The sequence below is a fragment of the Panthera pardus genome, unplaced genomic scaffold (genome assembly GCF_024362965.1).
Source record: "Panthera pardus isolate Hobbes unplaced genomic scaffold, ASM2436296v1 HiC_scaffold_1, whole genome shotgun sequence".
In the NCBI taxonomy this organism is placed as follows: domain Eukaryota; kingdom Metazoa; phylum Chordata; class Mammalia; order Carnivora; family Felidae; genus Panthera; species Panthera pardus.
In genome coordinates this window covers 87122180-87147738 of record NW_026526654.1, presented here as the reverse complement: position 1 = coordinate 87147738, position 25559 = coordinate 87122180, and the positions used below count along the sequence as shown (strand labels likewise).

At 44.8% G+C, this 25559-nt stretch overlaps 1 protein-coding gene across 1 annotated transcript in view; it reads right to left on the bottom strand.

The window, feature by feature from the left end:
• Positions 1 to 793: 793 nt before the first annotated feature.
• The window catches only part of SACS (sacsin molecular chaperone), an 85003-nt gene continuing 60237 nt past the window's right edge, over positions 794 to 25559 (bottom strand). The window contains 4 exon segments of the mRNA XM_019447979.2: positions 794 to 13704; positions 23364 to 23455; positions 24062 to 25329; positions 25331 to 25545. Of these exon segments, the coding sequence (XP_019303524.2) occupies positions 2147 to 13704; positions 23364 to 23455; positions 24062 to 25329; positions 25331 to 25545 (13133 nt within the window). The 3' untranslated portion in view covers positions 794 to 2146.

Sequence of the window (25559 nt, the reverse complement as noted above, 5' to 3'; positions counted from 1 at the left end):
ATGTGTTTAAGAGCGCTACCCACCCCTGATGGGAATGCTTGTATTAACTTTCTAAAATCTGATTTCTGAAATAGATTTGGATCCAAGGGTTTTATATAAGGGATTATGAACCTGGTTTTTAAAAAAAAATAAGTGTAGAAAAAGAACCCCAACTAACCTCAACTAGCATAATGGCCAGACAAGGTTTTCTGTGTAAATTTCAGTATCAAAAAACAGTAAAATATGTTCCAAGTGCTAAGTGTGAGTTTCAAAGGAGCAAGCTCTTCTCAAGACAGTTCCAGACAGCTAGCGATCCAGAATTTGCTAAACCCCAGAACAGTAAACTCTTAGCTCTGGTCTACCTAGCCTTGAAGACCTGTGCCTCAGGTATTAATGATGAACATTTTCTGTTAGGGCTCAAGTGTAAATTAGCCCCAGACATGCAGCCCTCTGCTGGGGCAAGGTAAATATCAATTCGGCCTCCACCTATGGAAGAACCGTATTTACTGGGTCTACTTCCGAAGATACATATGTATATATGTATATACACCCATACTGTATATGTCATCTAATCATATTCCCTAAAAAGGAAAAATGAAGTCTTAACAAAGCCAATGAGCACCTAATAAACTCAGTATATACTATCAAGTACTTTATATTCAATCATAAAAAAGAGCCTACTAAAATGCTAATATAAAATGTAATAAAAAATTCTATCCTAAACATTTCCAACAAACATACATATATGCACATATCAAAAACTTTATATAGGAAGGTACTAAGTTTGCTTTTCAGGAAATACCAGTTACAATAATTTCATATGTACATTTGCTTTATTAAAAGTATGGCACTTAATATAATAGCAGAAGTAATTACATAGCTTCACATCCAGAAGCAATACAATAGTGGAGGCACAAACATTCCTTATTCCCAATAAAAGTAAAAAAGTTTGAATATGTTCCATAAGCCCTTAATTGCATAAAATATTATATTTAGCATCATCTACAGCCAGCACACTTGTATAAACTAATAATTATCATTACCTCTCTTTTACATTCTGCCAAAGAAATATGCCAAAGTGAATACAATATAGGAGGACACTCAAGCATGAGAAAAATCAAATGTCAGTTCCGAATCATTCATGGGGAAAATGCAATAAACTGTCACAAGCTACTGGACATTGTCACAAGGATTTCACACTGATTTTTTAACGTCCTCAAAAGTAAAATCCAAGAAACTCCACTAAGTGCCATGTGGAAAGAAAAGCTTTGTTTTAACTGCAGCACCTTTAGACAACAAAAGATTGCATCCTGTTCAGTCGCGCTATATAAATTATGATATTTGTGGAAAATATGTACAAACAGAAAGCGAATGTTCTAACAGTTGACAAATGTCGTTTTGGTACGCAGTTCTTGGACGCGATATTGACATCTGGTGATAAGAACTGCCGCCATTTTGAGTTTTCCAAACATCATCTTCATGAGATAAGGAGCCTGTAAACAGAAGGTGTAAAAAACCACTTAAAAGAAAGATGTAAAGTGCACTCAGTGCACCCTAAGGAGTACTATGTGCATACTCTTAGTCAAGTAATATTCAGGATTAAAATACTGTACCATTTTTTAAATGTACTATTTACGATGTAAAATTGCAACAAATTCATAATCAGATCCAGCTGATAATGATGCATCCAAAAGAGGATCTAATTAAAGAAACGATCAGCTCCAAAGACTTGATTCCCCTTATTTGTTTAAACCAGTGATATGTCCAGTGTTTCATAAGCTCCTTCAAAAATACCGCGTTAAAAACATAAAAGATACCTCCATCCTGATCACGGACACACACAGACTCGCATCGAACAAACCGCTAAGCTTTGGTTACATAAAGTGCAGTTCAATAATGTGCCATCCTAGCCATTCAAATACATCTAGCAATTCTGCAGCTTACCACCTTCAAAATAATTTTCTTTTAAGGTCGGCCAAGGTCCTCTGTTGATATGCACGTTAACAACAACTCCAAAGTTCTTCCCAAACAACCTGCAATGTGCTTTACCATTCTTAAATAACTAACTGGCAATGAAGCCTAAGGACGTACAGCATTCATATTTGTGCTACAACACAGTCAAGGTCTGGCTCTGCTTTTTTTTTTTTTTTTTTTTCCTTTAAATACCTCACACCTTCTGTTGTATAAAATTTTCAAGTTTTATGATGATACAGGCGGTACATTCCATCACCCTCATAGCAACCTCAGAAGTGAACCTGTCGTTTGGGATCTGCGGGAAAGGAAGCAGATCAGGGTATCTTGTTTTTAAACTGTCTACGCCATAGGCCTCCAGCGTGTGGACATCATTCGTCAGCCCTTCAAGCTGCTGACTGTACTCCTCTATTTTCTGTGCGAGTGCGGTGGGCTTTACATCTTTATCGGACTTCCCTCTCACAGCGTAGTCAGCGGCGATCAAAGCTAACTTGGTAGAGAGGTGACATTTGAAGCACACCCATTCATTGGCGTTTTTATGAAGGTCATTCCTGGCAGCTGAAAAATTTGCTCTGGCCTGTCTTAACCATCTACGCGCTTCAACCGGATTGCCAACTGACTTGAAAGTGGGAGGGACAAAGAACCTCTGAGAGTAAGTCTGTCCAGCTGAAGGTGTGCTTTTTTCTTTATTTTGTTGTTGCCTTTCAGATTTATGGCTCGTTGCTTCTTGATTCCATGAAGTATAAAATCTTTGAAACGAGTACTTCTCTGACTGAAATCGGGATGCTGAGGTTGAAAATGTTCGCCTTGAGGCTCTGTCTGCATTTTGATCTAGAAAAGCCTGCTTCTCTAGCCTGTTGATTTCGTTCTGCAAATGTTTAAAAACTTCATTAGCAATGTCATGATTCTCTGGATTTTTGTCAGGGTGCCATTTCAAATACAACCGCCTAATAATCTTTTTCCTTTCCGATTCTGGAAGCTTCCAAGCTTGCTCCACCACTGATGTCACTTCTTTTAAAATTTCTGGTAAAGAATTCACCTTGAGCTTTTTGGGGGACGGATGCTTCGAGGATGAGGTCTTTTGGCTCTCTCTGCCGGAGAAAAGAGGAGGAATGGTTCGTAGACCAGGGGCTAGGAACTCGGTAGGGCTGGTCGGTGTAGAAGGGGCACTGTCCCTGCTTTGAGAGCTTTCTTCGGGCCTTGAAAACTTATAGAGATCGAGAGAGCTAACTATTTTATATTCACTGTAACCAATATCAATCTGATAGATCTTTCCCAGAAAACTAGAATTATCAGCATCTTCTCTTTCAACCTCTTGTACAATAATTGCATACGTATACGTTGGCTGGTACGATCCATAGATATCACCACCTTCAGCATCAACAAGGTACCCAACGTATTCTCCCGGGTAAAAAACATTCATTGGATCCATAAGCAGAGTATAATGGATTTCAGCAGGTATTGGAGTGCCAGGCATCGGAAGTTCAAGTTTCGATGGTTCAGAAGAGTCGTATTTTACTCCTAAACTGTCAAGTTTCTCACTGATCCTGTAAATATCATTGCAACCTAGCATAGCAATTAAATACGAAGTGTCAGAGATCAGATTGTCCGTCGCAGACTTCAGCGTCATTGCCAATGCTAACAGGAAGTTAATGTCCTTGCTGTCTGAATGCTGTATGTATAGCAGAATGACCGCGTTGCCAAATCTCTTCAAAAAAGCGAAAGTTTCACTTCTGCTGTGGGGAATAGGGTTAAAACCTTTAACTCTTAGTGTGGTTTGAAGCTTTTCAAAACAGGACACTTTCAATCCTTCTCTTAGGGCTTTGCAAAGTCTTATGGCTTTTTCTTCATTGGCCAGGAAAGCATTATCATTTTCATGCTTCATAATTCTAATCAGTCCTGTGATGAACTGTTCCGAAGACAAGAGTAGCTGCAGTCTTCCCTGAAGAGAACACAATGCTCCAAACTGACAAACTTTGGGAGTCTCCTCGTCTAGCTGTTCTTCAAGTATACTGCTCAGTAAACGAGGTCTAAGTTTTTGAGGAAAGAGCATTATCAATTTAGTGTGAAAGCCATGGTCCTTCCCTAGGTAGCACTGGCTAAGGTCAACCAACATCTGCACGCCGATATTCCCCTGGATTCTACTTTTGTAATGTGGCGCGTCATCAAACACTAAGATGCTCGACTTCACCAGTCTGCCATCCTGACTTGGAAGGTACAGCGCGAGGTCTCGGACGTTCTCGAGATCACCCCTCACCTTGACCGAATCATTTTGCAGACTCTTGAACAAGCCGGACACTACTCTCTTAACCGTGCGCATTTCATTAGGATCTAACTGTTTTCCTTCAGAATTTTTGAATATGCGGCTCAACACTTCAACATATTGCTTGGTTGAAATGATATCTTCAGTACCTAGGTGTTTGAACAACTGGTGAAACGTGCCAAGTTCTAAAGGCAGCTTGTACAAGTAAGGTTTAAAATCGGATTCGTATTCTAGATTTATCACTACCTCCTCAGGCTTCAGGAGTTTCCAACCATCTTCCACCATTACAAAAGCAACACCCCGCAGCTGAAACCGAAACTCCCTTTTTTCTGCACTGAGAAATTCATATATGCTCCTTAAGACCTTTGCTCTAGTTTTTACCATCTCTTCATCCAATGTTGTTATGTTGCATATGTTTCTGCAGTTATTAATGACCTTATCAAGAGGAGGATCCAGGTTAACATTAAGCATACTTAAAACTTGTTCGAGCTGTTCCTGCGGACCAAGGTCACTACCTTCTTGTTCTCTGATGCTCAAGGGTGTGGCCTTCTCTGGAAGAATAGGGCAGGATGTCCATAAGAGCTGGAGCACATCACACTGCTTGAATTTGGGGTTTACTTGTGCTCCATTGAACTTTATGAGAGGAAGCGTTCCATTGACCTCTTGATATTGAGGATGAAACCTAATGAACTCTGCAGGGGCCCGCTCAGGACACAAGAACGGTATTAGAGAAAGTTCTTTCAGAAAACTGCCAGATAACAAATCCATTCGTTCTTGGAATATGTGATGGAGAAGGATATCAACTGTATTTTGCAGTGTTTCCTTAGACCAGTTTTCTGTATTAGCTCTCACGCTGATTTCCTTAGCAAACTGCAGCAACTGTTGCTGAGATAGGATGTACTTTAGTCCAATGTTTCTCAAGAATTCCACCCAGGAGGTCATAAACGTGGCTTGATTTTTGGGCTTTATAAGCTGCTCCAATTTTTTAAAGAAGTCCTTAGGAATAAACAATTTTTCGGGAAGCATAACTTCAAAAACTCGCACCGTTCTATCATAAAAATGTTTCGCTTGCTTTAGTCGACTGTTCGCATCGTGGATTATCAGTAAACTTTCCAGTTTTTCAAAAAGTTGTTCCTTGATCTCTGACAGTTCCTCAATACTTGACAGCCTATTCTTCAGATAGATCAGGTGCTCCAATTTTGCATCGTAAGAGAGATTTTCAATTTTGGGTAAGAGGTGCTTCAAATATACCTCAAGATCATCTACAGGTACACAGCCAAGCAACTCATAGAGTTCTTTTAGGTGTATTTTTTCTTCAAGAAATGCAGATGACGACGACTGTGTCCATTTTTCCACTTCAGCTGAAGGAATACTTTTTGTGAGTACATAGCATGTCCCGAATTTTGCGATGCTCATGTAGCGACCACTGATGGATTTGTAGCATGGAAGTGACTTTAAAATTTTTATGTCGTCTTGGGACATCAAGTGACTGAGATTGCAGTTGAAATACATCAGAAGTGCTTCAAAGTCATTTTCTACTAATTTTTCGGTTCTAAAGGTTGATGTTTGCACCATATAATGTACGGCCTTTAAAATGCTTGTGGGGCTCTCTATGTTTGCAGTGTGACGGGACAACAGAGGAACAAATGCACTGTCTTTGGAGCAGATTTTGTTCAAAGCAAGCTGGATACAGCCAGCTTTCATGAGCGCATGAAAGACTTTATCGCTCTGGGCATTTGGAAAAACTGCAATGTGCATGAGACTCAGAGGAAGCAGAACATCACCTTCAGGGACTACAAGCTGGTTGGCTGAAACGGTGAACTTTGTTCCTGGAAGCAACGCCCAGTCTTTTAGGGTATCGACAACAATGTCAAATGTTGGTTGTGTTTCTTCTTGATCTTCTTTCACGTTTACAGCCTCGCTGATAAAATGCCACGCGTTCTTAAGCCAAGACTCACTTGCAAAACTGTCCTTCCACTTGGTACAATTTTTGGTCTTATACTCACGAGGCAACACAGAGGATAACAAATCAGCGAAGCTGGAGATGTCAAACACTTTTGCAACCTTACAGTTCAATAAAATATTACTGTATTTCAAATATAACGTATTCATGAACAAGTCTTTGCGGGATGGAATCAACTCATGGTACGTTGTTAGAAACTTGGGTCGTTTTGCATCAAAAGTCTGCAAAACACTGTCCAGTGTAATGAGAAGGGGCAGTCCCTCCACTTCAATCTCATTTTCTTCTGCGTCCTTGAAACAATAATCCACTAAAAGTTTCAAACTATGAAAAAGCTTTAGGTTAGTCTGCTGGAGACGACAAGGCAGCTTCCCAATGTGGCAATTAGTGTCAGGAGAAGAAAAGGTCATTAAAAAAGATCTAACATCAGCAGGGGTGACGTAACTAACAGGGATATCCGCATCTATAAGGCAGTGGTACAGATTGGCAGTTTCATCACAGTTATAAACCAAGTTGAAACCGATTTCTAAAAGGAGGTGTTTCAGTCTATAGACGTTCTCTGCCACCGTCTTGCGGGTCGTGATGTTATAATCTGCATTCTTCAGGTGTTGCAATTCATCCTGCAGTAAGTTGTCAAAAAACGGTCTGGTTTTATTTGAAGTAGACATATTAATCCAGGTAATTATAACCGCAGAGTGTAAATCCGAGCCATCGATATTTGGAGCCCGTACAACAGGTAAAAGGCGTTTCATGTCTTCGTGAATGCAGCTGTAAAGTGCTTTCACTAGACAATATAAATCTGGTTGTAGGTCAAGCCTGTTAACTGGGAAAAACGATAAAAACTTCTTTAAAGTATCCTTCACCACATGAATCGGTGTGTTCTGCAAAACCGACAGTGTTGGGTCAGAACCAGGGAAATAGCGCTTTTTTAGCTGGATTAGCAATTCAACATATGCAGGAGCTATTAATGCTGTCATTAAACTGTTATTCCAGTCACTGCGAACGCCAACTCCATTATCGTCCCGCCACAGATTTCTTCTGGCTGAATCTAGAGCAAAATGGCCGTTCACGTGGAACGGCAATCCCGTCTCTAAAGAGAGGGGCAAGAAACAGAAGGCCCTGTGGGGTTTTTTGTAGTTGTGAGTAATGCAGGCAGCTACTCCGCCACGTGGAAAGAGAGTAATATCTTGGTTCTTGTGAGCCGATATAACGCTCTTAGACACTTTTTCCATACTTGAAAAACCCGATCTATTACAAATTAGCCACGTAGTAAGATTTCCTTCGGAGTCTTCAGTGTCCATAGTATAGGTTATCTGTTGGACTGGTATGTCTTTGAGCTGTCTCTTTTTCGTAACACTATCGATTACAGATGCGTGAAACTGTTTCCTTTTCAGTCTGTCCCCGTCGGTGATTTTGCCCTTTACAGAATACAGCACATTCAGGGCTCCAGTACCTTTGTCTATTTCACAAATAGAAATCTTTTCCATGTGATTAAGAAACATTAAAAGTTCTGCCCCATCTGACCGCAATTTGTCCAAAAGGTTCTGGACCATTCTGTCTGACGACGGAACTGAAGAAATTTCCGAAACTTTTGCCATTTCTGCGTTACGAAGAGGAAACCTAAACATTGTGCAATTATCCAATTTAAAGTGGGTTCCCAAGTAAAGATCCAGGACATCTGAGAACTGTGTCCTAAAATCTGCATCCAAATCTCTAAACATGCGTCCAGGACTAACGGATGTGGCTCCTGGTGCGTATCTGGCATGAGGATCAAAGATACACAGGATGTCATTGCCAGAAATGAAAGAAGGGCAGTCGGTAATATGATACACAGAATTGAACCCTATTCCGTACTGCCCAGTTTTACAGGGATTTCCTTCTTTGGTGCCTTTTCCAAGGTTCTGAATTCCCCTGACGTCATCCTCCGTGAAAGGTTGGTTGTTGTACACACACAGCGCTGGCCCTTGCAGGGGGGCCCACTTATCATCAAATATTCTGTCAACTGGATGCTGTCTAGGATCAAACACAAAACAGATTTCTGTGGCCTTTGCGTCATCGGCATTCTGAAGAAGTTCTTTCAACATTTCCTTTTCTGAAGGATAGGCGTTAAGGATACTCTTGATTCTGCTGGTCAGCTTCTCTTTCTGCCCAAATTCCGTGCCAAGTGTCGTGAAACAGATGTTGGAGGCGTACCTCTCCAAGGCTTTGTGTCGCTTTGGGACGGCTCCTAGTTTCACAGCTACTTCCCTGGGTATATCAGCATGACAGTATTTCACGGTGGTGTCCTTAACTTTTATCCAGGGACAATCGTTGTAGCATAAAGATTTAGCAGGGAGAAGCTTAAGATTAGTATCTGGCAGTAATATTTTGCCATAATTTTTCTCACAAAATTCTTGTTTCTTTTCTCTAATGAGACTCCATATTCCTTCACTAATTATTCGCCGGCAAAGCTGAAAATTCTCTTCTGTTATTTGCTTTGTTCCTTTCTCCTGATCAATAGATTCCAAAACAAGGGCAAAGTCCTCAACAGTAAATGACTGCCGCACGCCCACACTTTCGAAAAGCTCACGGAAATTGTTTTTGTATTTATTAGGCAGCTGATAAAGGTAGGGTGCTGCCTCGAAATTCAAGTGAAAAGACACTTTTCCTGAGTCCACATATGCATTCTCAACTAGAATGAAGCTAAAGGGCTTTAACTTTTCAACAATTGACATCTTAGTGGCCTCATTTTGCATCATTGCATCATGAAGGTATTTGTAGCAAGCATTGGTGATGTTCTCCTGGTACAATGTTATCCCGTCGTCAACTGACTTTGCAACTTCTTTCAGCTGGTTCACAACCAGATCAACTGTCGGCTTCCTCAGTAATCCCAAAAACTCCTTAACAGCCAGTGACACGGAACCACACCCCCTGAAGGAATGTGAGTTTTCATTTAGAATTGGTTGCAGGAGACAAACTATATCTTGGTGCTCAGCCGTGTAAAGATCAGTCGCTGCGAACATGGTTTCGGGCTTAAAACTGTTACCTTTCCAGTCCAAAGAAAACCCTGCCGGCTTTGTCAGAAACGGAAGGAAGGGGATTGTCTGATATTTTGCAGCAAAATCCTTTGCCCTGGGATCCCTGATTTTCAGCTTTTCATCAATGAGACTTAACAGGATGCTGCTTCTCAGACAAGCGGCAGCGTGATCGCTTTTATTGATTTCAGCCACTGACCGTGCACGTTCTAGCATGTCGTCCCACAGAATGTCGTCTTTGGCCATGCCCAACTGAACCAGCTTAATCAGAATAATAGGATTAAGATAATCCTGAGTGGAGCCATAAGGAAAGCGTCCATCTTTAATATCAAACAGCTTGGCGACGCGTCCTTCAGGGTGGATCAGCCTTGACGGCAACACCAGAGGATGCCCCTGCAAAGAGCAAGGGATACATGGGGTAACGCGAAGAATTCCTGAGAACTCATCAATTTTCTCATTTAGAACAAAGTTCATTAAGGGATCTCGGAGCTCTGCTTCGATTTCCTGGATATTTGGGAAAAACACTTCAGAAAAAAACTGCTTCTCTGAAAAGGTATTTTCAAGCAGTATCTGTTTGCAGCCAGCTTCTTCAAATCCTGCTTTTACTGAAGAAGGAAGTTCAACAGCACAGAGGTTCTTTGACCCGGTCTTCTTGAGGTATTTCAAAAATATCTTGAAGGCTGCTGGGCCCACATCTTTTCTTTTAAGTATAGAGTCATCCAGAAATCTCACGTTCTTCATGGAAACCCACGTAGATCCGTCAGAGAAGACTTTGGTCAGCTCTTTCCCTTTTCCATGAGCTATATCTTCATAAAATCCTTGGCAAATGACAGAAAAATCATCATGGACTAATTCAGGATCAGGCCACACCGAGTAGTAAGTATAATCCATTAGCTCCCCATTAGTAGCCAGGTCGCGTAGGACGCTGAGGGCCTCCAAGTAAGCCCGCACAATAACGTGCCTCATGAAGGTGGCATTCCATCGTCCTTTCGTGTCTGTCTTCCAGATTTCTTTTCTGTTTGAAGTAACTGCAAAACACCCATTGATGTGAACCGGCAATCCTGTTTTTATTCGTAAGGGTAAATAGCAAAACACTTCTCCCATGTGTGGCTTCACAGCCCACTTCTGGTCCTGGATTTCGGACAGCAGAACCCCCACGGCCCCACAGGGAACCAGCCCTAGTCTTCGCCCACTTTCATTCAGGGAAAACTTTAGAGCCTCTCCTGTGTCCATGCAGGTGCATATCAGCCATGTGGTACACTCTACTGTTTTTTGAGGCAACTCATCTGACGGCTTTTTCGACTGGCCAGACTTAGCCATCTCGAAGAGAGCCGTTAGGTCATCCTCTGGACCTCTGAAAAGCGGTGACTGCAAATCAGCAATCCTCCTGAACACATGGTGAAATTCTTCAACTGTGACCTGAAGAATGCAAGACGACTTGGGGGCATCGGCAGGAAGCTTTTTATTACTGCTGCTGCAACTCTTCATGAGCCTAGAAGCTTCTTTTAAAACACTTAAGACAGGGGCACTCACTGCTTTGGAAGAGCAGGGGCTTTTCTTAATGATCACCGTATCCTGCGCCAAGCTGGGATTGCTCTCCTCGATTTTCAAGTACTTCAAGTACATGGAGTTCACACTCTGAGTGAAAATGATAAGCCTGTGACCACAGAGACTAAATTCATCCACAAGAGAGTAAATATCTGCCGTATTGTAGCAGGTACTACTAACTTCACTCACTTTGGCTTCCTGTTGCGTTCTAAAGGACAGTCGGAAAAGAGTTCCATCGTAGCTGTAAGGGGCTTCTACGGTCAGAGGTAACCGACAGCCAAATACGTCTATAAACGGTTTGAACTGATTGGGAAATTTCCGAAGTCTTTTCTGCTGTTTACTCCAATTAATCTTGATCCCAGGATTAGATTTGTCTTTAATGTGCTTACTGATGTGGTTTATGTTCGGATCGAACATTATCATGAATTCTCGACTCATAATGATGGGAATGTCGGTGATATGGTACACGGAATTAAATCCCAGACCAAATTTTCCAACTTTGTCAACCTCTTCCCTCTTCAAAGATTCTCCTAACCTAGTTATGTTCACAAAATCTGAATCGGAGAATTGAGAATTATTGAATGACCACAGAGCAGGTCCATGGCAAGCCGCCATCCCCGGGTCTAGAAGATTCTCTCGAATGTCCATATTTCTTCGCATATCAATCATGAAACTGCATTCTGTTGCATTTGCGTCATCGGCGTTTTGGAGCAGTTCTTTAAAAATATCTGACACTGATGGGTATTCTTCCAGAATATTTTTAATTCTTACAGTAAGCGGTTCTCTCTGACCTGACTGCTCAAATCCCATGTTCTCAGGATTGATCAGTCTTGTGCTGAGGCATGGAACTTTCAACCATTCTGCAGTCTTCATGGGTATGTCCTCGTGTACCAGAATGATTGGCTCCACCGAATCTTCCAGTAGATCATTGAGGTCATCAACTTTGATGTCACAGTAACAGCATTCATGAATTGGCTTCATGACAAGTTTAGAAGGGTTTTTGCTGTGATGTATAGGAACTGGTGTGTTGGGACTGGCTGGAATCTGATTGCTATACAGCCACCTGATGATATTCAACATAAGATGGAGATTTTGCTTGCTTTCCTGATCGCTGAGATCTTGGTCACTTTTGAGATACACCTTCTGAATGACTACGGAAATATGATCCGACGTCAACTCCTCTATCGAACCACATTCCTTAAACAGTTGGTGGAATTTTGCCATGGTTTTAGGCACACCGTGCAAATAGGGCTGAAGATCAAGATCATGGAATGGTTTTATCACAGCCTGGGCGAGGGGACAAAATTTCTTGCCGGTCCAAACCCACGGAAATTGTAAGGCCCTGAAAGCATCCTTCCCTTCATTTAAATGATCATGCATGAAGCCGTAAATTTCCAGCAAAATATGTTGAAACTGATAGTAGTCCTCATCACTAAAGGTTTTCGAAGTATACCAATCAACAACAATTTTAAAGTGTTTTAAGACCGCACTGATGCTAGGTTCTGTGAAGATGCCCAAAGCTTTTTCCAAGTTCACATGGACGCTCTCAACAAGAGGAAGTGACGAGCCAACCAGGATTGCATGGGCTACATCGCACATATCTGGTGGGGCACAGAGGTCGCAGACATCTCCCTTCCAGACCAACGAGCCTGGATAGTTTGGTGGCCTTTCCTTGCAAGCCGGGACCCATTTTATTTTCTTCAGGGTCATCTTTCCTTCGGATGACTGCAACAGCGTATGATTCTTGTTTAAAACAAGTAAGAGTGTTTTGGCTTTCTTTACAAGAACCTCCTGATTTGGACAAGAACTGACCTGTAAGGCTTCGATTTTTTTTGCCACTTGCACAACATCAGCTTCTTCGAGGCTGGCTTCGTTTTTTAAACCAATCTGTCTCAAAGAGTGCAGGATATCTGGTGAGGTAAAAGCTGCGGGTGGGAAACAGGTTTCTTCTTCACTATAAAAGAGATCCTTTAGTACTTCTAGATCAGGATCAAAGAGTTCGCCGGCTGACACCATCCGATCCTGCGAAATCTGAATGAATTTTAATGGCCTTAACCAATCAAGCACATTCGGATTCTCGTTTTTAAGGGAGGACAGATTCTCAAGGGTCCATAACATAAGGTGTGTCAACTCATCGTGTGAATAAAATTCATTTTCAATATCTTTTAAGATGAGCTTGAAGCAACTGGTGGTCTTTAACTTCTCTATCTTCAGCATGTTTGCCAAGCGAATGGTAGCTTCGTCACTACTGTCTATGACTGAGAGAGAGAGTCGCAGATCCGGTGGAAGCTTGGCGGTATGGTGCAAGACCTTACAGCCTTTTAGTTTTGTATACGAGGAAATGCCCTGACCAGATAAGTGGTTAATCCGCTTGAATATTGGCAACTCCTGAATTATTCTTTTCTCTTTTTCACTGCTATCAGTTAAAGTAGCTAAAAACTTCCTCAGGGCATCTTTGTGCGTGGGAAGTAGCGAAGCTATCTGATTACACAATTTCTGCAGCGGCATCTTCTCCATTATCTGCAGCACAGCACTTGGTAACGGCGAGTGAATGTATTTCTTAACAAGTGGATGCTGTATGGAGGCATCTAATTTCTTAAGGACAATCCCTCCAAGTTTCTGTACGATATCTGCTAAAAATTCAGGAAGCTGTGCTTCGGATTCATCGTCTAAAATGACTAACGATGGAGTCCTGAGTCTAATGAGCTCCACGCACGCCTGACCATCTTCTAGTGTAGTTCTGGGGATAAGTGGCATCTCATCAAATAGAGTCAAATCCTCTGAAAAATGTATATAGAGATTCTTCCAAACCATTTTAAGCCAAGAAACAGATGGGTGATTTTTGTCTTCATCAGATGGATACCACTGAACAATCAACTCTCGGCCAGGCCAGAATGTATTCATTACTTCTTTGATAAGACGTGCAAATCGTTCTGGATTTAGAAGCTGCAGCTGGGTACACGGTCTTCCTGTAAATCATACACAGAGATGTTATAAATACATACAACCCTACTCTAACTTGTCTAGCCTTCTAGTCTTACAGATTACGTAGTACTACGAAGCCATTTTTAGAAGGTTTAAGGACACTGTAAAAATGCGAACATTCAGCATAACTGGGCTAAAATAAGTTTTAAGTAACGACAGAGAATCTGCATATGCGCTTGTATTTATGGGAGAAGTGATTCTCTTTGGAGAGTGCTTATTTTAAATCAATCCATAAAATGCATTTACATGCATTTTTAAAATGATCCTGTAAGTTTCTACAAATAGAATCAACACAGAAAATAACTTTCAGTGGTTATCTGTCCACCAAAAAAAGCATCAAAGAAAATGTGGGAAAAGCTTAAACAGGTACCATTCTACTTAAGGCTAAGTAATTTACAAGGATACGCAATACAAATTTCCTTTCTTCGTGTTTCCAGGAGCTGCGCAGGATGAAGGGAGGGGCGTGATAATGGGGTCCCAGATGCAAGTGACCAGCACTCTCTGAAGCTGAGGCCGTGAGGAGTCTTCCACAGTTTCCTTCCACGTACTAACTGGATGCCTAAGGTAGGTGTCACTCAATCTTGTGGGGCCCTGAATCCTCTCATCTGGAGAGAGGATGTGGATGAGGTTCTAGGTCCCAAGACTGCTCCGTTCACATGCCCGAGTATAGACCGCATTCACAACTTTTCCCAGCAGCTTTTACCTCTCTACTTCTTACTGACTACGGTGGGCTCTTTGGAGCCCTGGGATTTTGTGGAAATGCTTCGGGGAGAAACAAGTGGGGCAGCCAGGTGCTGCTGGGCAGGTGGGGCTGTCCCCAGCCAAGCGGCTCTACTTCCAGGTGGTTCATAAATAAGACTCTAAGATTTGTGTCTCGGGGAAAAGACTGTTGCTGATTTTTTAACCACCGGTCCAGAAAATAACATTCGGGCTGGCCACGGCTTGTGTACTTAGTGCACAAGCATTTGCACCAAGTGCATTTAGTGCCTCAGAGTAGTTATAACACCATTGGGAAAAAAATGTTTAAATAATACTGTGTACCTATAGGTATGTGTCAGCAAATAAATAAATAAATGGCATTTCAAATTCAATCTTCTGGAAACCTAACAATTTTCTTCCAGTGTACATACAATTTCTAGACTCTAAAAGGGTAATTTTGGGGAAAAAATGATAAAAAAAAAAAAGGCACACCTCAAGCCCCTTGAAACTCTGGTTTATCACTATTTTTTAACCGAGAAAGGACACCCTTACCTCACAGTCTTACACCTCAGGAAGATGACTTTACCTTCTACCAAGAAAAGGATCCCTCGTGTTACAAGGAGACATTTTAAAATGACTGCCACAGAAATTGAAGCCAGGGCACAGTTTTGCAACCTTTGGGAGATGTCAATACCCAAACGCTGAACACTCTCAGTTTCTACATTGTGTCATTTAGGGTAAGTCACGTAGCTACACTTAAGAAATCCTAAGAGCTCGTCAGCAATTTGACTAGTATAGCCTCCTTGACCTATGTGCCCCATTAAAATAGACTTTGTATAATTAAGTTTTAACAACAAAGTTCTTAAAAAAAATGTTTACTGAATTGAGTTAATAGACTACCCAAGGCAAGGATATGATTTTGCAAGGATACAAAAAAGAGTTAGAAATTAAAATTCAGAGCACTTTGAAAACGAAACATTAAATATGCACCACATTGTTCTATGTTAATAGGGGCCACATGACGTGCATTTTGTAGATACTCCCATCTGGTATCCTTGCGCGCAACCGGCAACTTATAAACATACACCCACCTTCGGGAAAATAATCTAATATTAACATATAAGTAAAATGCCAATAAAGCACCCACACCACATATAACATGCAACTAACACACCAGTCATGCTCAACTGAAAAAACGTACGAGAAAATAAAGGAGAGAGAAAATGAAGTTAAGACACAATTCTAAGTGCTTCAGATGGATTCAATCTGAAGTCCCGATTTCTATTTCGTTTGTATTTAAGCTTTTCACCCTGAAGTATGAATGTTAACGCAGAAAAACATCTTCACGCCCCGGGTCAGAAAGCCACTGAAAGGCTGAAGCGCCTCCAGCGGTATCAGCCAAGTCAGTCTTGTGCCATTTTGATAAACGACTTGGCTTTTCTCGCCTCGGCCTTTCAAATCATCAGCACTGTCAAAAGAGGTCACCTGTTCAGGACTCAAGGAGTCCCTGCAGACAGAAACGTTTCACCTAACCTGTCATCAGACAGGACTGTCTAACTCCGAAGTGACTCTTTTAAAGAGCGGTTTTTGCTCTACTGTCCATCTTTCCAAACTAGTAACATCAACCCGCTCAATCACTCTTCAAAGACTGCGCTGATTTGTGTTCATATTTGTTCACTTGTTCCCGTTCACTACTAACTTCGGGACACGTTTGTGACACGGACAAAAGGATACTATAGAGACTACTTCAACGTTTACTTTCCAAGAGACCCCAGTCCTGAACGCTCTCCTTAACTGGGGGCTCACTACACTTGCGCCGACTGGTCGGAGGCGCAGCTGGCTGGCCACTCTGTGCATCGCGGCCGCGGGCACGGCGACAGCTTTCCGTGCTTCGTTTGTGCAGAAGGCGGCAACGGCAGCTCTGACGGCTGATGGGTTCTAGCCACGCTCCACTGCGAAGGGACACCCAAATCTCCCTGTAAATACACGTGCGAGTGAAAGTCCAATGAAACGGTAAGCTGGAGGGGGGTCACACCTTCCGAGAAACAAAAAGGAAGGAGGCGAAGGAAGGACCAAGTCAAGAAGGGAAAGGGAAGCGCCACGTCTGCCCGCCATCACTCCATCTGGCACCGGGCACGTCTAAGTGGCAGCACCGCGGGTGCCACGGGGGTCCGGGGGGTCGCTACTCTAACACGGGCCACGCCAAGGTGGCTCAAAACTCGCACTGGTGACCAAATTTCTTCCCGGGAAGTCCACGCTGACACTCTGCGGCTGCCTTCCTGGAGTTCATCTAGAAGAGGAGAGTGACCGACTGGAGCGGTCACTCGCCGGCATCACCCAGAGCGCCCCCACGGCAGGCGGAAGCCACGCCGCCTACTCCTACTGCCGTCGCGCTTTCCTCTTTGATTACACCTCAAAACTACAGGCCCCGTGAAGGCTTCAAAATATCTAGCAATAGTAGCTGTGGATGACACGTCACTTACGAGCCAGAAACCAAATTTCGTATTTATGGGAATCGTCAATATAACCTATGACTTGGGTTTCCCAATCAGTTTGAGCATGGGTATACGTTACTTCAAAGAACTGAGCCACTCCACAAATAGTATTTACCATAAAAACAATTTCCATAAAGCAAATCTTGCAACCTCTAATTTTCCAGGTGAAACGTGAACTGGGGGAAAATAATACCAGTTGGTCAAAATATTTTTATTTAAAAAAAAAAAAAAAGACGGTCCGTAAAATGACACACTAGGCTCCGTAAGAACAATCGCCAACTGCTCCTAACGAGCACGGTGTCAGCCACTTTGCTTTCCTCAGGGGGGGGCCGAGAAGGGGGTGCTCTCTGCCATTCCCGGCTGTGGCACAGCGAGCCAGGCTCCACCAGGGGCGCCGTAGGGCTCCTCCCCACAGTCCCTAGTCCCAGGACTGGCTCCCCTCTAGCCTTTTTAATCACAGACATTTGTGTGTATCATTAAGAAAGGGGTGTTCAGTCTCCTACTCCCCCACTAGAAACCACAGCTTAAAATACAAATTTCGGCAGAATTCTTTCATTTGAGACTAAGTGTTCTGTGAAATGGATGTTTTCAAGTCATTTAGGTATGGTTTTACTGTGGTGTGTCCAACCCCCATCTATACACCTATATTGGTACAGTTTCCTCTCTCCTTTAATATTTATTGGCATCAGAAAAAAAAAAGTTAACATAATTTCTAGCTACTTAGGTAAATGAAAAAACAAGATTCAAAGAATCAAATGAACAAAAACATCAGGCTACAAATAAACACAACATTCAGTTATCATACCTGAATATCCCCAGAGTAGTTGTTGTGCTAGAATACAATTAAATCCGATCTTAGAAAATGCCAGAATTGTCACAATTTCACATGATGGCTACAGAAATTATTCTATATCTTAAGATAACACTGTCTATGGAATCTTACACAACATATGTAAAAGAAAAGCCATACACACAAGTCCAAATATAGCAAAATATACATTTAAGATTTAAAAACGTATTTCAATGCAAACTAAATCCAAACTACACAAAGGTGCGGAATCTTAGTTTAGAAAGAGAGCAAAGACAAGAGCGGTAGGAACTCTGTCTGTATAAATTACATTTCAACCACATAAGTAAAGTCATTTGATAAGCTCCCAATGTGCTTTTGTACAGATGACCATCATGTGACATTCAGATATACTAGGTAAGAATTAAGAAAGGGAAGACATGTGATTTGTGGAGCAAATCACTCCATAAATTGCGGTGTCTCTACAAAGTAGGTGCACGAGTTTTGGAGTATCTCTATGAAGTAAATAGAATTCTGACTCCACGATAAAGTAAGGGAGGCTTTATCATACATTTTCACCACTTGCCTATGGTAACCATAAATAATTTCAAACTTCAGAGAGCTGCTCCATGGCCATCTAAGCCATGATCAAGTACGACTCCACAGCTCTGTAGATGTGCGCAGATTTGGGTACCTTAGGCTACACTTGGCGGCTAACACAGAGAACACGCTCTTACCAACGGAAGTTAAGCTCTCCTAATCTGAATACCCTTCCAATTACATGAGACGCAATACTGACTGTTAGAGATGGAGAAAAAAGCAAGACCTCGCGCCACGTCTCACAGTCTAATGGGGAAGGCGGGCCTTCGACATGATTATAAACGATTAAGCAGGTACAGGGGTATGGGTACGAGTGATACGAGGAGCTCCGTGCTCCATGGGGACACGCGGGCCATGAGACAGATGAACACGAGGGAGCCAGATGGGGGGGCAGAGGAAACCAGGTGCGCACCTAAGGGAGGACAAGGACAGGCTGTCTCCCAAATGTGAGAAAGATCAAGGGAGACAATCAAGGAGACTATTAATAATAATCACAGTGCCAGCCAAGACTGATATACCCTTTCCATGTACCAGGAATCTTTAGAACACCCAGAAAATGGAACCACATAATGCAGGGCCTCATCAGAAACATTAAGAATTTTGGCCTTTGTTCAAAGGAAAAAGGCAGAAGCCTTTGAAAGATTTTCAGATAAGAAGTGGGAAAAACTTCAGAAAGATCATCGTAGCCATACTGTTGCTGTATTAACTAGAGAGGCAAGGACGGACGTGGGGAGACTTTGAGGTTATGCGTATTCCAGGTGAAACAAAACGGTGGCCAGAAGGAGGGTGACGGTGGGGTTGGGAGGCGTCCTAAGACAGGGCCCTTCTGTCCAAAAGGCAGCTATGAAAGTAGGAACCTAGAACATCCTCACGGCACAAATCCTGCACCAAAATCTTTGGAATACTGCTGATCTATGTATCTGAGGTTGGCACCTGAAATTGCTTCTTCTGAAAAGTTCTGCATATATATATACGTGTATACATATGTATATATTTGTGTGTGTATATGTACACACATACATGTATATGCATATACATACACACATACAGGACTGTCTCCACAATGAACTGTAAATCATTGCAAAGTAGTGTCAACGTGGACCAGGGGAATACACAGCCCCTCCAGACACGACGTCTGCAGTCTGTCCCCTGAACGTCTGAGATGGAACACGGGGCCAGCTCCTCCGTGAGGTCCCCCACCCACCCCGACCTGCCACGCCCTCCTTGCACCGACTCTGCTCTCAGTGTTTGACACACGACCCGTCACGCTAACTGGCAGGGTTATTTGCACTGCTGTCCCCACTGGGTTGTGAGCTCCTTCACTTCTACTCTTCTTTCTGTTGCTTCCGTTCAGCATGACGCCTGGTACCCAGGGGGAAATTCAGACAAATGGTTACTGGGAGTCTTTGGTCATGGAAAGGAGCAAGGCAGGAGGCCATATGTAATAAGCAAGTATGAAAGTATTTTAAATAATAAATAGGATCCTGCTGCTAACCTAACAGGCTTTCCTACCATTTGTCTGATTTGACTGCTTTTTTCCTCCTGATGTCCTCCAAAATCCATCTATCCGCTCTTCTAACTACTCTCTAAATTCTGACAGTGAAGCGTTTACTCGAGCAACGTAACACTCAAACGACTCCAATGAACACGACAATATACGGAGAGCAAGTGAGAGGACAGAAGATGCTCGTTTGAGGAGGAAGTACTAAACCACGGGCACGACGCCAGGGATTCCTCTGCCGCTTCATCTTCGAGCTCCCGCCTGCTGCAACACCATCCCCAGCCCCGCACACAGAAGCGTGAACGTGTCCAAGCAGGCTTGTCAAACGGGCACTGCGAGTCAGAAACTAAATAAGGGATCGTCCCTGCTCTCAGGGATTTTCTAGCCCAGCATGGCAAAGTTAGGACCGTGAGAAGGCCAGGGGGACTAAAGGGACCACGTCCTGAGCTCCCCGAGCAGAGGAGGGGCATCTACCCCTGCTGAGCAGGGCAGGGCATGCGAGGGGCGGCCCACGCGAGGGGCGGCCTGTTGGGAGACACGTGTGGGCTGAAGGGTAGGCGAAGAACACAAGCCAGCGGGGCAGGTACAGGACGGGGAGGGTGTTCCAGGCAAAGGGAACGCGGTGCACAAAACCACAGACACGACAAAACTTTCACTGGGGTAAAAGCAATTACCGAGCGGCCGCCTGACGCGGCTCTACGTGCTACGCGGCGGTGGCAAGTGTCGCAGGGCACAGGGCCCTGCGCTCGCCGAGCCTCTCAACCTACAAGTGCTTGTGACGGCGAGAACAGAAGGGGGACGCTGCGGGAACCAAGGCAGGAGATGGCGAGGTCCCCACCACAGAAAGCCCTGTCGCCCGCACGAACCACACCAGGTCTGCCCGGGAGGAAGCGGCGTCCGCTGGGGATCCCGAGCAGGGGAGGGGTGCGTTCGGTGAAGAGCAAGCCCGGGAGCGAGGGGCTCTGTGAAAAGCCGCCTCGGCTACCACGGTGGCAGCACAGGAGGAGGAAGCCCGACGGACAGAACCGGGAAGCAGGGGCAACGCATCTGGGGGAGGAGGACTCGAGTCGTGGAAATGTTGATTTCGAGACACGCGCAGACCTCCGAGTCCAACGCGGCAACGGCGGCCGTTCCGTCGGTACTCACGACGTGCCCGGGACGGTGCTGAACCGTGTGCACCGCGGACACGTCACGCCGCAGTCACAGTCATGACTCCTGCGAGTGAACAGCACGGCAGAGCTCTTCTCAAACGAGCCCTTCTCAAATGAGCACCGCAAACGGGATAAAGTCCAGGTAGTACGTTGTGACTGCCTGCCTTCCTGACCCACCCCGTGTTCGCCTGCCATTAACCTCGAAATAAAGCGATCTTGCATCGGGTATCACTGAATCTTGAGGGCCTCAGCTACGCCCTCGTGGAAGGATGTTACTGTATTACCAGGTTACTGGTCAGGAAACACAGGCTAACTTGTTCAAAGTCACACAACGGAGGAGGCAGGAGTGAGCCCAGATCTGCGTGACTCCCAAGTCCCGGCACATAACCGCTACGCCACACTGTCCCTCCTGGGACTGGGATGGTAACTGGAGATCAGCGGCTCTCACACACATCTGGCAGTGGGGGCCCGGGGCCGCCTCACTCAAGGACAGCGAGGCGCAAAACAGAAGAGCGCAGAGGCGCCTGGGTGGCTCAGCTGGTTAACTGTCTGACTCTCGATCTCGGCTCAGGTCATGATCTTTCAGGTCGTGAGCTCGAGCCCCAGCTCTGGCTCTGCGCTGATAGCTCAGAGTCTGCTCGTGCTCGCTCTCTCTCTCCCTCTCAAAATAAGTAAACTTGAACAAAAAAAGTCAGCGCTGAGAAGAGCTCCTGAGCTAGCCCATATGCGGTGGATAAACTCAGGTACAGAATTCACAAAGAATTCTGGGAAGCAGGCCTAAGAACAAGGACACAGAAAGAGAATGGTGTCATAAAAGCCAAGGAGTTCAAAGAGGGTGTGAGCAACAGCATCGAAGCTTCAGGGAGATGAGGGAAAAGTGACAAAAAAGTCCACCGGATTTAACAAAAAAAAGTCATTAACGGGTGACTTCGGCCCGGCAATTTTATCAGAATGCTAGCAGAAGAAAATGTTCATCTGCAGTGATAATGGATGATAAGGAGGTACAGACGATAAGCACGCCCCACTCGCTCTAGAAACTGGACCGGGACAGACTGCAAGAAAGGAAATCAAAGTCAGGCTTTGTTCTGTTTTCCCCAAGAAGGAAGAGACTGGAACACGTCCACAGCTAACAGTAAAGGGGCAGTCGCAGCAAAGAGTGAAAGCACAAGCAGTAACTTAACGCTTAGCTCCGGATTCTAGATGTGATACAAGTAAAACTAGCAACTAATGAGACAGATTTTACTTGAGCTATGAAACCAGAGAAGTACCCACGGCAGAGAAAAAACCCTCATGTTTTAATTCTATGCCCAGAACTTTCAAAAACGGGCAACGGGTGGTTACTGAGAGTCCAGTTCCTGGTTCACAGCTTTAGATCCTGATGGTAACAGCACTGCACACTCATGGAACTTGACTCCTGGAACTTGGACTCACCTTTAGATGCCACCCCCATCCCAATTCCCTTCCCTTGTATTTAAATAAATACGTGTATGACCGGTAGCAACTTGTCCTTTACTCATTATCCTCGAAAACACCATATACTGTAAAAGACACATCACAAAGAATATGCTTTATAACCTTAACCAATGGGACGAATCCAGAATTTTTCAGGCCAATATCCAACTTCGAAAAAGTTCAGGCAACAGTTCCCTAATGGAAAAGATGCTGGCGGAAGTTGAAAGGTGACATTAAACTGAGAACCATGGTGATTTTGCCCCCCAAACCCTTCTGTCTTTTCCTAAAAAGAATTCTCAATATAAAGGACACCCATCCTTTGCCAAGACCTCAGGAGCCCCCTTTCCTGACCCTTCCATCTGTCTGCAGTCCCCAGAGCTGACAACGCACGGCTGCACACAACTCGGGAGGGCAGGGCGGTATGGGTGACATAAGGCTGGCAGGTGCGAGACCTGAGCTCTGGGCACACGGGAGCTCCTGACCTTGAACCGAACCTCTCCTTCCTCTGTGCAATCCAACCGACCACAGCTGTGCCCACTTCCCACTTCTACACAGACTAGGAGATAGGAGACTGGGGGGGGGGGGGGGGGGGGGGGAGGGCCACGTGACAAAGGAACTGGGAAAGCATTAAAAAGTTGTGTAAGAAATTACCATAAACGTACACCAGCCAACCGTGACAGGAGAGGTTCTGAAATACGATACCTGCCACCTTTCGATTCTTTTAGATGTCAGAGTGTAGCACTGAAACACCTTAAAATATAACAATTACAACAGGCTGAACCATCTGAAATCGTGACTTACAGATCTAGAGTGGGGAACTCCGGGCAATTTCATATTGGTTCAACTTCATACAGAACTTTTAAAAACTTCGTATTTTTAAAAATTGGTTTATGTAAAAAAAACTTTATATTTTTAAAAACAGGCTTATATATAAAAAAAGAAACTAAACAATTAATACCTCGGGTTTGGGCAGCTTCCTTTAAAGCAGCTATAAGATGAGGCTTCAGGGTATCCAAAATGAACCTTCCTTCAAGACCTGGGAAAAGGGACCTAAAACGTGAAAGGAACACAGCAGTGATAACCTTCTAACAACTACAACATATTCATTTATTATGTCATTTCAAGGCAGTTAAACGTGCTAGCTTGCATAAATCACACTGCCCGCGGTGTGATCACACGGCAATACCTTTTGAGCAAATCTTAGCCAGGCTTCACTAACTTAAAGTGTCGGCAGGCACCAAACCCAAGTCCAGAGGGGTCTAAACATCTCAGAATTCATTTTGTTTTCTGAAATGTCACGCACACGCTCAGGTACGTTGATTTCATGTACTGTTCCCATGCAATCGAATTGCCTCAAAACAATTCATCGCGGACTCCCCTTACTTCGTTATTCCTAGCACTTTAGGACCATGGCTTTCAATGGCCTGCGCCGCGCCTGCCACTCCGGAGAGCAGCAGCAGCTCGGGACACCCTCCGGCAGGCCCAGCCCCCAACGCTTTTGCACTTCAGCGGGTGCAAAGGGACCCTCCGGCACGTTAACAAATGCTTCCGCCAGCGGGCCCCTGACCGCCGCCTCCCCGCCCCCCACGCGGCCGACAGGTGGATTTCCCACTAAAGGGGTCTGGGAGTCGAGGCGGGCAGGGGCGGGGGCCGTACCTGGGATAGTCCTCTGAGGTAATGTAAATAACGTCTTGATCTGATACAGATGACGAGAAGGGCACAAAGTTGCCGTTCTGCACGGGCAGCAGCTCCAGCCCCAGCAGCTCGCTGTAGGCCTGGTCGGAGAGCACGAACTCCAGGAGGTGGAGCTTCTCGCGGGCCCCGCCCGCGGGCGCGCCCTTCCGCAGCACCTGCCGCACCCACGCGGGCGTCACCTTGCGCACCGGCTTCGCGGGGGAGGCGGCCAGCTGCACGGCGGCCGCCAGGTTGGCCGGGACCTTGACGATGTGCTTCCCTGAGCTCTGGAGGTAGTTGAGCACGGCGGCGGTGCACTCCGCACTCTCGTCCAGCTCTGAGAAGTACGCCTGCTCCAGCCGGACCCACTGGTTGCTCGCGGAGTACAGGACCGCGTTCTGGAACAGCTCGTTGAACAGAGGCTCTAACACGGGCTGCCAGTGCACCTTGACCTTGCCGGCGTCGGGCCAAAGCCTGTAGATGAGGTCCGCCGACAGGGGGAAATCGGCGCTCCTCTCCGTCTCCAGACGCTTGATGGAATCTAGGATGAGAGTCGCGTAGGCTTTGGGGACGACGTTCACCACCAGAAACTCGTTCCACAAGGCCGCCGGGTCTCTCCACTGGTCCAGCTCCCGCCACTTGATGCTTCGGCGGTTGTCGGTCAGGCCAAAGAACCCGCTGATGTGAACGGGGAGGCCCGTTTTGCTCTCCTCACCCGGCGGTAAAGGAAGAAAACAGAAGGCTTTTCCTGAGAGATCAGCTGTGGCTCCTTCTTCGCCACCGTCTCTCGATAAAGACATGGCTATTCCAATGATGGGGACAAACTTCAATTCGTCAGCTAAAGAATCAAGCTTCCCGCTGATCCCTCGCCCGCCCACACTGTTACACACCAGCCACGACGTTTTCTGGGCGTCCTTCCTATCCTCATCTTCTACAACTATATTTATATGATACGTGACACAGGTGATGCTGTTGCTTGGGACCTTCTTACAATAGTTGCTTATGGCAGTCTCCAGGATCTTTACAGAATTCGGCCGCTCGTGTCTCAGGGCCTGATTCTCGCTCGCAGTCACTCTGAACACCAGTTTCTCGGTTCCGTCGGCCTCTCGGACGTGTAAGGAGACGTCCTGCACGCTTTTCAGGAAGAGCAGCACCGTGTCTGCGTCTGCCCTGAAAGAGTCGAACAGCTCGAGAACCTTCTGCTTATTGTACAGGTTACTGCTGAGCTGTGAAGGCTGGAGGCGAAGGGGGGAAACGGAAAAATGTTCCCGGAAAATTGGCATTTACAAACGTTTCCTTGGTGCTTCCAAAAATGCCGATAAATGGCGCAAACTGGTCTGAAAGTTCACTCATTTCTTTGCTGTCGTCTTTGAGATTCCAACACTGGCCTGATTCGTGGGGACCAAAAAGCGTTTGATGAGGATCTAACATCCCAATCTGGTCACCACTAAAGATACAGGGAACATCTGTAAAGAAAAAT